Raw genomic sequence first — 13,347 nt, 5'->3', positions numbered from 1 at the left:
CTATAACTTTGTGTTGCTGCCGGTGGTTGTTAGGAGGAGGAGGAGGAGGGATGTGGAAGTCGGCGGCGAGCAGGGTGACAGGCTGCTCGGGCGGGCTGCGGCGGCGGCGGGCGGGCTCGGCGCGGGCGGATCGCTTGCCTCTCGCCGGCTGCTCGCAGAGGGAGCGGGCGGTTTGCCGCTTTCCCCTCCTTCGCCTTTAAAGGGAAGGCTCCTCGGAGCTGAAGGCGCAGGAGCAGGAGGAGCGGGAGCCATGCAGCAGCGCTGCTGCTTCCTCCCGTGAATTCGGATCCCGATTTCTGCCGGTGTGGAGGTGGCTGTTGATTCTCCCCCCCGCCTCCCTCCCCTCCCGATGTGGCTCTCCCTGCCGCTTCTGCCTGCGCTTTTTAAATGACTTGAGTGAAGGGGGGGGGGAAACTGTCAAGATGGCAGCAGCAGGAGCAAGGAGGTTATGAATGTGGTGTTGATGCTGGAACAAAACCTTTTCTCTTTGGCAGCCCTAGGGAGGGCTTAAAGCTTCTGGACCTGTTGGAAGACTGGCGATTTGATTTGTTCCCGTTGTGTTTGCTTTTTCCCTGCGAGAAGAAGGATTTATTATTATTTTTTTTTTTAACCGACCAGCCCGCGGGGTGGCCTTCTCCCGCCCCCTGCTCCGTCGGCTGTGAGATTTTGGGGGGTCGCTTGCCTGTGGCTTGGGGGGCACCGCAAAGTGACAGGCTTTCCCGCTAGCACGCAGCTGGATGTATCCTAAGACTTCGGCTCCCTTTAGAGCGTTTTGAAGAAGGAAAAAAGTCTTCGGCGGAATCTGAAGGACCGCTCTCCCTGCCCTGCCGCCGAGGGAGGGGGCACAGGGCCAGCCCCCCCAAAAAGGGAAGATATCTGCGGAAGAGACGAGGAGCGAGCTCGGAGGCGCCGGGGGCGGGGGGCGTCCTCTCCCGGCTGGATACAGCGCGGTTCCCGCTGGAGCTACTTCTGCATCCGCATGGAGTGAAACATAAACAAACGCGCACACGCACCGCGGGAGCGGCCGCCGCTCCGCCGGCGCGGAGGGCAGCGCCGCGGGCACCCCCGGCACCGCCCGGCCCCGCGCTGCCCGCCCTGCGCTGCCGCTCCGGCCCCGGCTCCTAATCTGATTTTTTCTTTTTTTCTTTTTTTTTTTTCCCCCCCTCCCTCCCTTCCCCCCTCGGCTCCGGCGTGCGCATCGCCGCGGGGAGCGGGGCTCGGGGTGCAGCGGGGAGCCTGCCAGCCCGTAGCGGAGAGCGGCATGCCCGCCCGGCGGCCCCCCGCCTGCTAGGCTCCCGTCGGCACCGAGGAGGCGGCGGAGGAGGAGCAGGGTCGGCGGCCGCCCGCCCCGTCGCAGCGCCCCGCTGCCGCCGCCGCAGCCGCCCGCGGGGGAGGCCAAGATGGCAGAGGCGTCGCCCCCCGCCCCGCTCTCGCCCCTGGACGTGGAGCTGGACCCCGAGTTCGAGCCGCAGAGCCGCCCCCGCTCCTGCACCTGGCCCCTGCAGAGGCCCGAGCTGCAGGCCAGCCCCGCCAAGCCCGCCGGCGAGCCGCCCGCCGACGCCGCCTCCATGATCCCCGAGGAGGAGGACGACGAGGAGGAGGGGGGCGGCTCGGCCATGGCCGTCGGCAGCGCGGCCCCCGCCGGCGGAGAAGCGGCGGCGGCGGCGGCGGGGGCCACCGCCGTCCCGGAGGAGGCGGCGCGGCTGCTGGCCCCGCTGCCCGGGGGCGGCCCGGAGGGGCCGAGCCTCTCGCCGGGGGGCCCGGCGGCGGCGGGCGGCGGGGGGCTGAGCGGGGGCCCGGCGGCGGCGGCGCCGAGGAAGTGCTCGTCGCGGCGGAACGCGTGGGGCAACCTCTCCTACGCCGACCTCATCACCCGCGCCATCGAGAGCTCCCCGGAGAAGCGCCTCACCCTCTCCCAGATCTACGACTGGATGGTCCGCTGCGTGCCCTACTTCAAGGACAAGGGCGACAGCAACAGCTCGGCCGGCTGGAAGGTGAGGCGGGGTCCCGGGGACGCGGCGGCCCCCGCGCCGCCCCGACGGGCGGGCTGCCCGCGGGGGACGCGGCGGCGGGCGGGGCGGGGGTGCCGGCGGCTTTCCCCGACGGCAGCCGGCCGGGCGCTGCTTGCCGCTGGCCGTGCTGGTGGTCGCGCTGTCGCCTTTGCTTACTTATTTATTTTATTTTTTTAAGGGAGGGCGTAAGAAAAGTTTTGTCTCTTCTCTGTTGCTGCGTACAAGCGGTGAGGGCTCCTAACTCCGGGAGCAGGGGAGACGCTGGAGCAAAGCTGGCTTCTCTGGTGCACAAGCACATAAGCAGGGAAAGAAAAAGAGTAGGGGGAAAAAAAAAAAAGGAAAAAATCTTTTTAAGGGTGGGGTTTTGTTTCGTTTTGTTTTTTAAGTTATAGGTACCTTTGGTGTAACTCGTACGGGAAATAAGCAGAGTTGCTTTTACGCAGGGTCAGCCTGAGTCTCAAAGCTCAAATACAGAACGACTCTGTTATTTGCATCAAGAAATACCCCGGCGGTTTCCCACACGTTCCTCAAAGGCAATAGAGGGAAATTCGGGTCTTGACATTTCTTCATAAAGTTAATCAAAGCATCGAGTTATTGGTTGCTCAGCCACGGGAATGCTTGGTTTGCGTTTCCTGCACCGTCTACTGATAAATCCCCTATATCCGAGCATTTTCTGTCCAGCATTGCGACAGTTAGCAGCTAAGATTACTACCGTTTTAATAAGCGAGAAAAAAAAATAATCTGGTTTTGTGGCTTGTTTACTTAGCGCATGCAAAAGCACGTTGCAGGCAGGCAGGCAGGCAGGCAGGGTTTTGCTCTCAAAGGCAGAGTCTCATAAGGCCTACCAGGAGCCGGTGCTGCACGTAAAGCACATTTGAAGTGATCTCCAGAACTGCTTTTTTCTCCTCGTTTTCCACATCCGTCTTATTAGCATCTGTCAGACGCGGAAATGTCGCGTACTTGCAGCTATACAGAAATGCAGGTGCTGCCCGGTGTCGATACTGTTGGCAAAGGGAAATCCCGGTACGGTTCAGTTGCTGCCGAGGGCCGATGCTGGCAGCATCCGAGACCGAGCTTTTGAATGGATGGCTGAAGGCGAATTTGCTGCAAAGTTTTATTGTGTTACAGAGAAATTAAATTTCCTCTTTGAATCTCTCTAGCTTTGGATCGGGGGGATAACTTACGGTATGCAAATCGGTCATAAATACTGTATGGGTGAAGCATTTCTGGCAGTTTTCGTATTAGCAGCCCTGTCTCATATTTTGGTGCCTGAGTAGGACTTGCTGCTAGGAACTGAAGTACAGCTGTATGATTTTTACCTTCCAAACAGAGCACTGTAGAGGAAGCATTTCGCTGACAGACTTGTCTCGGGCTGGGGAAAATATAAACACAAACTTTATCGGTGGCATAGCTAATTCAAAACAAGGCTTTTAAAAACACAGATCCTTTTTACAGCTTTTGCGTCCGTGTGAGGTGTTGAATTTTGATCTGGCTTTCCAAGTGCGGCACGGAGCGTGGCAAAGGGTTGCATCTTCTGATGACTGCCCGTGCCTTCGTAAGTTGTCTGGTTTCACGCAGAAGCAGTGGCTTCAGATGTCAGCTGCTGTGACAAATCCAGCCTTTTTATCTGATAGCCTGAATTTTCAGTAAATTCTCGACACCCGAGTCAAACGAAGACTTATCGAGCAACGGGGCTGATACTCTTTCGGCTGGATTTGGTGGCAAAACTCCCATTCGCTTCAGCAGAGGCAGGATCTGGGCCATAACACGAAGTGCTTACATTGATTAGTATGCTTAATACAGTCACAATTTTTCTGACAATTTATACTGTTAATTTGATATTGATTCCTTTGCTGAGCAGCATTAACTGGTACTTGGAGCTAATTAAAATGTTAAAAACTTGGATCCCTTGAGATTCCTCTGATATAATTTAGTTCAGAAGTTTCTCACAAGCCTTTAAGATGACCTTTCTCAGGAGATGCAAGCACACTGGTAGCAGAAAAATTCTGCCTCTTTAATGACTGTGAGCTGTCTCTGGAAGTTAGGGTAAGGCGTTGGATCGCGTTAGCGGCGGGTGCAGTTGTGCGTGGGTGGTAGGGGTGTACTGAAAGGGGCAAAGGAGAGGTCAGGAGCTAATAATTTGCCAGGCATCCAAAACTTCAAAATATAATTCCTTAGCAGGGCTAGCGTTTCTTTTAATGTAGGCATATACATTCAGAAGAGGACTATTTCAGAAGAGGACTATTTCAGTTTCTTGGCTGGAACGTAAATTAGTTTGTGCAGAGGCAACGCTCTTAAATAGAGACTCCATCTTAGTCTCCCGATGCTAAAACACATTATAGGTTATTATCATCTTTGTTTCCCTCACAGGTAATGAATACAACTCTTCAGGAACTAATGTCAGCTTTTCACATCAGACTTTTTCAGATCGCTAGTTACACTGAGATTTTAAATGAACAGAAGATAGTTCTGTATCAGAAGGCTTTTATCTTAATTTAGAATATTTTTACACAGCTAAGTTCGTCTTTGAAGGCAGCAAGCCCATTTAACAATACTCTGCTCTGGCACTGAGTGGGAAAATTGTCATTTTAAACAAAGGGAAGGAGAGAACTTGGATTTATTATCTTATGTATTATTATATATGAAGTATTAATACCGTTTCCAGTGAGATGCGCTGAATACCGTAATCCGTAAACATAGCTGGGATTATACTCCTGAAAACAATTATTTTAAGAGCTATAAATTAAAGTTACAACTATCACCTTTTTTTTTTTTTTTTTTTTTGCCTAGAGCGGTAAAGCAGAAGTGAATATTTCAGATGTGGTTAGGAAGGCATATATTACGTTTCCGCTAATTCAGATAAGGTTTGCCCAATGCACCCCCCACACCCCCCCAACAATCTTCTTTGCTTCCCCCTCCCCCTGGCCCCGGTGGGACGTTAGCTAACCTAATACTGCCTGACAGCTAACTAGGGCAGCCGCGTACGGTGCATCGCCGTAGAGCCGGCACGCTGCGGACGCTGCCGTGTGCCGCGGCCAGCCTGGTTCGATACAATCCCGTACGCTTCCGAATCACCGGGAAGGGTTTCGGCGCCTGCTTCAGTATGCGCTTACCGTCTTGAAAACTTGCGGAGGGTCAGTATTTGTATTTATCATCACTGGAGGGGGGAAAAGGTCTGAGGGTGAGCTGGTTTCGAGCTTGTGAAGTGCACTGTGCCCGGCGGCTGTTGCAGGTGCTTCCACAGGGCTCCTCGATCACCAGATCTACCCGTCTCTCCAAATTCAGGTACCCGTTGCCCTGCAGCCACAAAACTAGTGTGCTGACTTAAAAACCAAGTCGTCCACCCCCCCCCAATATTTAGGATGCAGTAACTCACTTCACTCGATAATCTTGAGATAGAAAACTGAAACACCTTTGTGTCCGTGTATATAGTAGAGGTGCCGAGTTTCACTATAGCTTAAGTACTTCCACATCTCTTCCTATAATGTTATTTTGTAATTTCTTGCAGCACTATCTTGTGAAACAGTCTTTTCTACATGAAGAGTACACTAGGGGGACTATTTTCCTCTTTGTTGAGCAGTGTGGCAAGACCACGAATCTGGTCCTTTATACACAGATACCAGCGATTCCCAAATTTACATGCAGCTGATTTGCTTTGATTTGTTTTTTTATATCGGAAGCCTATTTGTTTTACACCTGTTGCATTCATCTTCCTCATGAAAGGTAAATACTGGCTGCTGGGATATTTACTTTGAAGGGGAGATTTTTGTAAACTTTGTACGTGGACATTTCATCATTCCTTACCGTGTTTTATTGACCAATATATACCGAAGGCCTGCAGTCCCTTCAGCGTAGCAAACGCACGAGCCTCTTCTCTAATTACTGAGACTTGAAAAGACTTGAGAAATTTGCCAGCGATGTAGACAGATGTCTAAATCTGTTAGCCAGATGCTGATACGCAAGATGTGTCGGACTTTTTTTATCATCTTTTTGCAAAGGATGTGGGTAGGAAGCAACACCATGCTCTGTTCTTCTTATTTCTCCTTCCTCGGAGTGGCACACAGTGTCTTTATCAGGAGTGGCAGCGTAAAACTGGAGTTTGCATCAGTTTCATTTTTTTCTCTGCTGTCTTTTTTTCTTTTTTTCTCTCTTTTTTGTAAAGACTGTGTTTTCTGGTTAACTGCTAGCATGAAGATTTTTTTCCAGCCTTCTGTTATATTCTTAGTTTTTTTTTTCCAGCCTAATTTTGAGCTGCCTTGTTCTTCTGTGCAGAAGTGTTTGGGTTACAAACCGTAGCCTGATTATTTTAAGTTTTGATCTACCGAAGCGAGCACGGGTTTAAGCACGTGAATGGATCCTTGGGACTTCACTGGGATTACTTGTGTGCTTAAACTTACTGCTTAAGCATCTTACCTGATCAAAGCCTTACTATGTTGTGCTTTAAGAAAATCCTCAGTAACATTTGTAAGTGAATTTTGTGCTGAGCAACGTAGAGAGATGGGCAGTCCCAGCCCCAAAGTTGAAACCGCTAGATAACAAGGTTCTTGCATTGGAGTATACTTTAGCATCAAAGTAACAAATGACTTTTTAAACTTTCCAGTAAAAAACATACGTAGATATTAGCGCACATTATTATTTTATATCTGTAATGTACATCAAAGATCTTGCTTTTCCCCAGCTCGTGCCGGCAGGTGACAGCTATCAGAGGAGAGAGAGAGAGACCGAGTAGCTCTCCCAGAATCATTGACATTGTTTGATCCGCAGTCTGACAGTGAAGAGCACCTCCAGTGAAGGACTTGTTAAATGCAGATACAAACACATCGCCTTGGTGGATGTCATCAGCTGCAAAGAGTCACAGGCTCTGATAAACTTAACTTCGATGTGAGTGGGAAACCTCCAGCGAATGATGCTGGATAGTATCGCGGTCGGGTGGACCTGTGACTGGAATCAGCGTTCCTCAGGTCTTTAGAGACAGAAGGTTACCTAAAACAGCCATGCAACATCAGCGTTGTCTGTAATAGCTTATTAGTGTCAATATTTGAGTGTATTTAAAATAGGAAGCTTGAGAGTCAGAGGCTGGCTCCTACACTTACTTGTGTGTTTGAAAGTACACGGTTAATGCTAATAAAAACTAAATCACTGTAGTGGCTTTTATACCCGCTGTATTGTATTGGCTTGAACAAACACAGTCTGAGACTATCATCAGGCTGGGGAAGAGAGGCGTCCTGGCGCTCCTGCCCCGGGACGTCCTGCTTCTGCTTGGTTTTGTCCTGGTAAAGCAAGCCGTGTCTTACACGCGAGGCCATTTTGTATTCGGGTCATTTTGGTGGTGCTGCACCACTTTGCTGTAATCCTGGGAGATTAGGGGAGGCTGGGCACGTGCTGGTGCATTCAGAAAGGCGAGCGATTAGGGTTAGCCGGGTGGTTTTGTGAAAGCTCTTTGTGCTGACGTGGACGAAGTAGAAACCCGGAGCGGGTGGCGTCCCTTGCAGAAGGCAGGCAGCAGCGCTGGGGCGGCTGCAGCCCCCTCACGCACCCCTGCAGCGGCCGGGCTGTTTTCAGCCAGCTTGCCTGGGGTGGCTGGGGAGAACGAGGGTGAAATCGCCCCAGAAAATTACGGTGGGTGCGCTGGGTTCAAAGGGAGGCCGAAGGGATTGCCTTGGAGATAAGGGAAAACTTGAGGATAAACAGCCAAAGCATTTCTCTAGGTGGCAGCCTCCTAAAGGTGCCCTGCAAGATTTTGGCAGCCAGCTATTTTGCGTGGAAGTATGGAAAATCTTTTGTGAGGATTGTTTCTTATTTGCAATGCAATTACAGTGGGTCTCAGCGTAGTGGCGGCTTGCCAAGGGAGAAACTGAAAGTGTTTCCTAATGCAAGTTGTTACTTAGGCTAAAATCTTTGCGTGTTCTTGTTTCTCTCCCACTTTTTTAAAAGCCTTACTACTACCTCTGTCACAGAAGACGTGCCCGAGGGCAGGGTTATAAAATGGCAGCGTTAGTTTCTTTGAAAGGCACGAGGCCCTCCGTGTTTCGAGGCAGGCTCTCTGGAGGGAGGGCGAGCTCTGAGCGTCCTCCCGCCGCTCTTTCGTTCCCCTCGCCATGAAAAACGGCGATTCCCAAGTCGGCGCGGGAAAGGGGCCACAGCCTCGCCAGGTCCCGGGGCAGGAGGTGCATCCAGGTCCCGCCGCAGGTAGCCAGCATCCCGATAAAGGCCTGCCTGATAACACGGCGCTCGGGGAGCTGCAGGGTTTTTTTGATGTGGCTTTTCTTGGGGCTGACAATACGTGCGTAGCGCAGTGGTTCGGGAACAAAATAAAGTGTTCGAGTAATGTGCACAGTCATTCAGTTTTCAGTAGTGCTGGCTCAGCACACTATGAGTTAAGTGAAGATTATGCTTAACCTTTTATTTACTCTTTTTTTGTGCTTTTACAAACTTAGACTGTTCTTTTCTGTTACTATTTTGTGAGCATTGCCACACACACAGCTTGGAAAATGAGGTGCATTTAGCCAATTTATGGCCTGACATATGTTAATTAACATTAATTACCTGCTTGAATAGTCCATTTAACACTTATTATTAAAAAGTGGCTTGTCTACAGAAGGGGATTTTCCTTCAGAGTGAGATGTTTTGTTCTAACTTGCTTCAGACAAAGTCAGGATGGGGTATCCCATGCTTCTCTGCACGGCTATACCGGTTTCCCGATGTTCCAGTTGCGTGTGTGGGATACTACCGCACTACTGACAGCCACCAACTCCTTACCCATGTGGATTTGACGTTTATTTGACATCGGCTTAGCTTTCCCAAGCAAACCAGCATGTTTCCAAGCAGTTTTTGCTAGTGGTGGGTACAGCTCTTGCTCCTCTGCTTGAGGCAGCTGGAGAAAGAGCCAGGCTTCCCAGCTTGCCAGGAATTGCAAGAGGACCTGGAGACCTGCAGTGATATGGCCTCAGCCCCTCTTTGGGGTGGAGGGGTAAGAAAAGCTCAGGTGTGCAAGGCTGGAGGGGGTGCATAGGAGTTGCTGGGGCGCACCGTGGTGCCCTGCAGGGAAGGCGTCTTCAGCTCTGCGTGGCCGAGGCTGATGGCCCTCGAGGCTCCCGCAGCCGCTGAGAGCAGGCCACCGCTGGAGTGGAGCGTGGTCTCCAACAACAGCAGGTTATGTCTTGCTGTATTCATCAGCTGCGTTATCTAAATTATCTCCTGGGCAGTGCGTTGGGCAAGGGTTGTCACAGGTCATTGGTCTAAAACCTGTGAGAGGAGGGGAGTAACAAGCAGAGAGCACTCGTTCAGTTTCCAAATATCCATATTTAAAAAAAAAAAATTCCATTCCTCAATTCCCCATCCCCCAATTCCTCATTCCTGTCTTGGGAGACTCCAGGGACATTATGTCCTACTTCACCTTCTCCTTCCTTCCCTTCCTAACACCAGCCAGGCGGGTTGCATGGTGCATGGGGTGCCTCTGTGGGAAATGGAGGGCTGGCTCCTAACTGTGCAGGGCACGTTGCAGAGTGTAGCTGCATTTCGGCTGGGGATACAGCGTGGAGGCGATTAGGCTGCAGGACTGACGAAGAGCAACTTCAGGGCAGCGTAAGGGGCTGAGAACAAGCGACGGAGCGCGTTAGTGCTCTGCCTCGTCCCTGTGGTGCAATAGCAAGGGAGCTGCCTTCCAGTGGGGCTGGAGGAGAGGAGCGTTGCTGCGTCGCCATTGCTTTTTGCCAGAGTGGTTCCTCCCGATGCTGCGCCTAGCTGTGAGGTCCGGGAGGATCCAGTCTTGCCCCACAAAGCCAGAGTCCTTTCTCTGGGCCACCCGCCTTGCACATTTGCTCAAGGACTGATAATGCTCGTAACGCTGCTTTGCAGGGAATTGGAGGCAGGTCAGGAGTTAACAGCATTGGTGTCTTGTTAATAACTCTGTGTGTGTGTCCTGCCTGGACTTTGCTTATTGGGGCAATTTTCTTTATCTGTACACTGGTACCTACTAAAAATAAAGGCTATTTAAGTACTTCTAGTGATATAAAACACCTTTGTAAGATTTCAGTGTCAGAGAAATGCCTTTCTGGGGATTTGTACTGGTAAAGAAATACCTTGTGAAAATTAGCTCTTATAAGAGACTTGTGCTAACGAATTGAATGGATTGCTTGCTCAATCGCAACATGCTGTGTACTTAAGAGCTGAACGATGAAATGCAGGGATCTCACTTGAACACGTTTATTTGGCAAGGTATTCTTTTGCTTTTCTTCATTATTTTTCCCCTGCTGATGAAGTTGCCACTCGTTACGTGTAAAGGGACGTGCGCGGGAGGTGTGTGTTGGGGCAGGAGGGCAGAGGCAGCCTGCAGATCATTGCCGGAGGGCTGGAGGAAGGCCCACTTGAAGCAAGGACGGCGTGTGGCACCGACACCTTGTCATCAGGGCCTTTGCAGCTTGTGCCTCCAGGTCTCCCGGAGAGTGCTGCCTGCCAGTTTTGGGGGGCAGGAGGCTGCCCGCAGTGGGCGTGGGGCTCTGCCTGTGCAGTCTCTGGCTGCTGTACACCTGAGTGCTGCCGGTGGTCAGGTGTGTTTCCATGGGTGAGTCATTGGATCATGCCACTTCTGCATCCCTTCACCCACTGCCCGTGCCGAGGTGAAGGGTGGGTCTGTGCTGACGTCTCCACGCCAAAATCCTGTCGAGAGCTCCGGAATGAGGGCAGGAGGCAGGAGCACTGCCAAAGGTGCTGTTTTTCTCCTTTGACGCCTGCTTCTGAGGCTGCCTCATGCTTTGTGTTGTGCTGTGGGTCTGCCTGGAGGCCGCTCCTAACCCAGCCCTCAGCCTTGCAGTGCCTTCGGGCCAGCCCACCTCCCCATCTCTGGCTTTCCGAGAGCTTCTGCTCTCCCTAGGGAGCAGCGGAGGCCATGGGGACGCCCGGGATTGTGACCAGTGGGCGGGATGCAGTCCTAGGAAAAAAGTTTTCGGTAGGTTTGCTGGCTCCTGAGTCGCATGAGCAGAAAAGGGCAGGTCCGGGCTGGATGCCAGCACTTGAACAGGGAGGTAACATCTGCTTATCCCGACCCCAGAGGAGTGGGAGGCGGCAGATAAGTCGGGAGGCTGAGGAGGACAGAGAGCGTTCTGCCGGGGGAGGACAGATAGAGGAGCACCCAAACACATGGGCACACGTCCACTTGGGCTTCCCTCTGCCTCCTGGCTGCTGCAACTGCTCAGTCCAAAGCAGTTCATAGTGGGAATGAAAACTGGGTGGCGTGGATGCGGCCCAGTTTATGGTGGTGCAGTTTTCATGGCTACGTGAAGTAAAAAGAGCGGGGCCGGACTCTTGTGCCTGCTAAAGGCCACGTTTAAGCAGCAGAGTGGGGCTCTCCTACGGTGCCGCAGCAGCATGCGTTTGCAGTAGTGTGAGACAGAAGCCAGCAGTGCTTGAAATCCTGGTTGCAGCTGAGCCTGGACTCCAAGTGAAGACTGAGCATGGCCAGGGAGTGTTAGTAACAGTGTTGCACTTAAGTAAACAAAGGTTTGTTTAAAAACATATTAATCACCTAATAATATTCTAATACAAACTACTCTCCTAGTCTAGACAGCCAGCACCTCTGACACTGTAGGTGATTTGCCCTTATAACTTAGTGTTTTCTCATGCCGTACCATGTTGGTTTCTGCATTTTTCCAAAATAGGATGAAGAAGAATAAATACATTATTCTAAAGAAATCATTTTAAGACACGACTTCCAGGGCCATATTTGTTTTATCTAGAACGTGGACTGAATTATCTTGATATATACTCCAGTTATGTGTCAGCGCTCCGTACTGTTGTACAGAGCTGTACAAAACCTGCTGTACTTGTTTTTTTTCCTCTCCATGCTAGCTCTTTAAGCAGATATCTCAGCTCTCCAAAGATATGTTATGACCAAAGTTAGCCCCACTTTCTCACATGAAGTCTGCAGTGTAAACATACCTTAAAATGTGAGGCTTGATCCAGATCAAAAGTTTCTGACTTTGCGGGTATTTGTGAAGTTAGGCTATGAACCCCTATCTTGTGTAAATATATTTGCTAGTACTTCATGGAGGATTTATCAGTTTCATATATAAAGTTCTAGATATGCTTAGTACATAAATTTGGCGTCTGATAAGTGAGAACAGCGCTCCACAAAGAATGTCTTTGTGTGAGGCTCTCGCAGGCTCCCACATTATCACCTTTTTTGCTGATTGGTTTTGCGCTGAGAGCAGTGATGTGGTTTCCTGAAAGCCTATAACCTACTGTTTGTTCTGCAAAACTACTCTGGACCTTCACTAATTTTCAGATAATGTTTTTTTTCCAGGAATTTGTAGGAGAAGGTGACGCCAGTTCAAGTCGTGTCCTGAGATGCTTGTAAGCTGAGACACGTAGAGCCGCTGTCCCTGTTTTTGTGCAACATGATCTGTTGTGTTTAAAAGTTTCGCTCTATGGGGGAACTCAAAACCATTTGTCTGAGATGTCAGGTTTCAGAGCGAATGGTGCTTCTTAAAGTATTCATCAAGACCTACAGTGGGAGGCTGCTGGTCCTACGGTGCCTTTGTAGAACGGCGTTGGCACCAAGAATGATGCTGCCACTGAGGAGCTGTAAAAACTCTGGAGCCTTTTGTGAATCTTAGGCAAGCAGCTTCTGCGTTTGCGTAGCCTGAGCCATATATGTGGCCCAGATAAATGGGCCGCATCTAAAATCTTCAATTTTCAAATGGAAATCATGTCAGAGCTCTGCATGGATTGGGCCAGAGGCTTCCAGTCTACTTTGTGTAGCAGCCAAAAGCTCCAAACCTAATACTATTATTTTCATCATGATGTTGACAGTGTAATTCTCGCTTCCCATAGCATGTTGAGATTTATTTCTTGCCCCGTTGCTCTTACAGCCTGGTTCATGCACGGCAAAAATACTTCTGATTAAAATGTACTGGAAAGTTTGCACACGTCGGGTAGGAGAGAAATCTTTTATGAGGAGCCGTTTTTCAGAAAGCTCTGGGGAAGGGAGCTGTGTGCTTAAGAAGGTATTTGAAAATCAATAGTGAGGCCATTTTACATACAAAAAAAAGAGGGAAAGTGTGTAGGCCATGAGGTAGTGGCATATGGGGCTGGGAGGAGGAAGGATTCTGTGAACTAGCAGTAGGGAGTAAATCAACCTGATGTATGTTCATAGACATCTGATGTCTACTGGGCCTGGTGGGGTAGCTTGGAGCAGGTGGAAGAAGCATACTGTTTACCTAATTAGAAACATAAATAAAATCTTTCCAACATTTTTTTCTAAATTAAAATGCATTTGAAGCATATGTCAGACTTCTCACATCCAGGAAGGATCTCTAAAACGCTGCCGATCCCCAGG

General features: G+C 50.5%; 1 protein-coding gene and 1 long non-coding RNA gene across 11 annotated transcripts in view; both read left to right on the top strand.

The window, feature by feature from the left end:
* Positions 1-13,347, top strand: part of FOXO3 (forkhead box O3) — a 96,844-nt gene continuing 83,497 nt past the window's right edge. For 9 of the 10 annotated variants that reach the window (XR_014227768.1, XR_014227769.1, XR_014227770.1 and 6 more), the window contains exon 1: positions 1-1,994. Coding sequence is in view for 6 of the 10 variants with exons in the window: in XM_082307846.1 (XP_082163972.1) it covers positions 1,401-1,994 (594 nt within the window). In the remaining 4 variants the exon portion in view is untranslated. The remainder of the gene's footprint in view (positions 1,995-13,347) is intronic. The other variant, XM_082307844.1, reaches the window with a different exon arrangement.
* Positions 4,901-7,156, top strand: LOC309588473. The gene is made up of 2 exons (XR_014227772.1): positions 4,901-5,735; positions 6,691-7,156. It is a non-coding gene; the product is annotated as an uncharacterized lncRNA (long non-coding RNA).

Source organism: Platalea leucorodia, assembly GCF_965183815.1.
Source record: "Platalea leucorodia genome assembly, chromosome: 3".
NCBI lineage: Eukaryota > Metazoa > Chordata > Aves > Pelecaniformes > Threskiornithidae > Platalea > Platalea leucorodia.
Note: the sequence above shows the minus strand (reverse complement) of the source record. Positions and strands in the feature narration are given on the sequence as shown.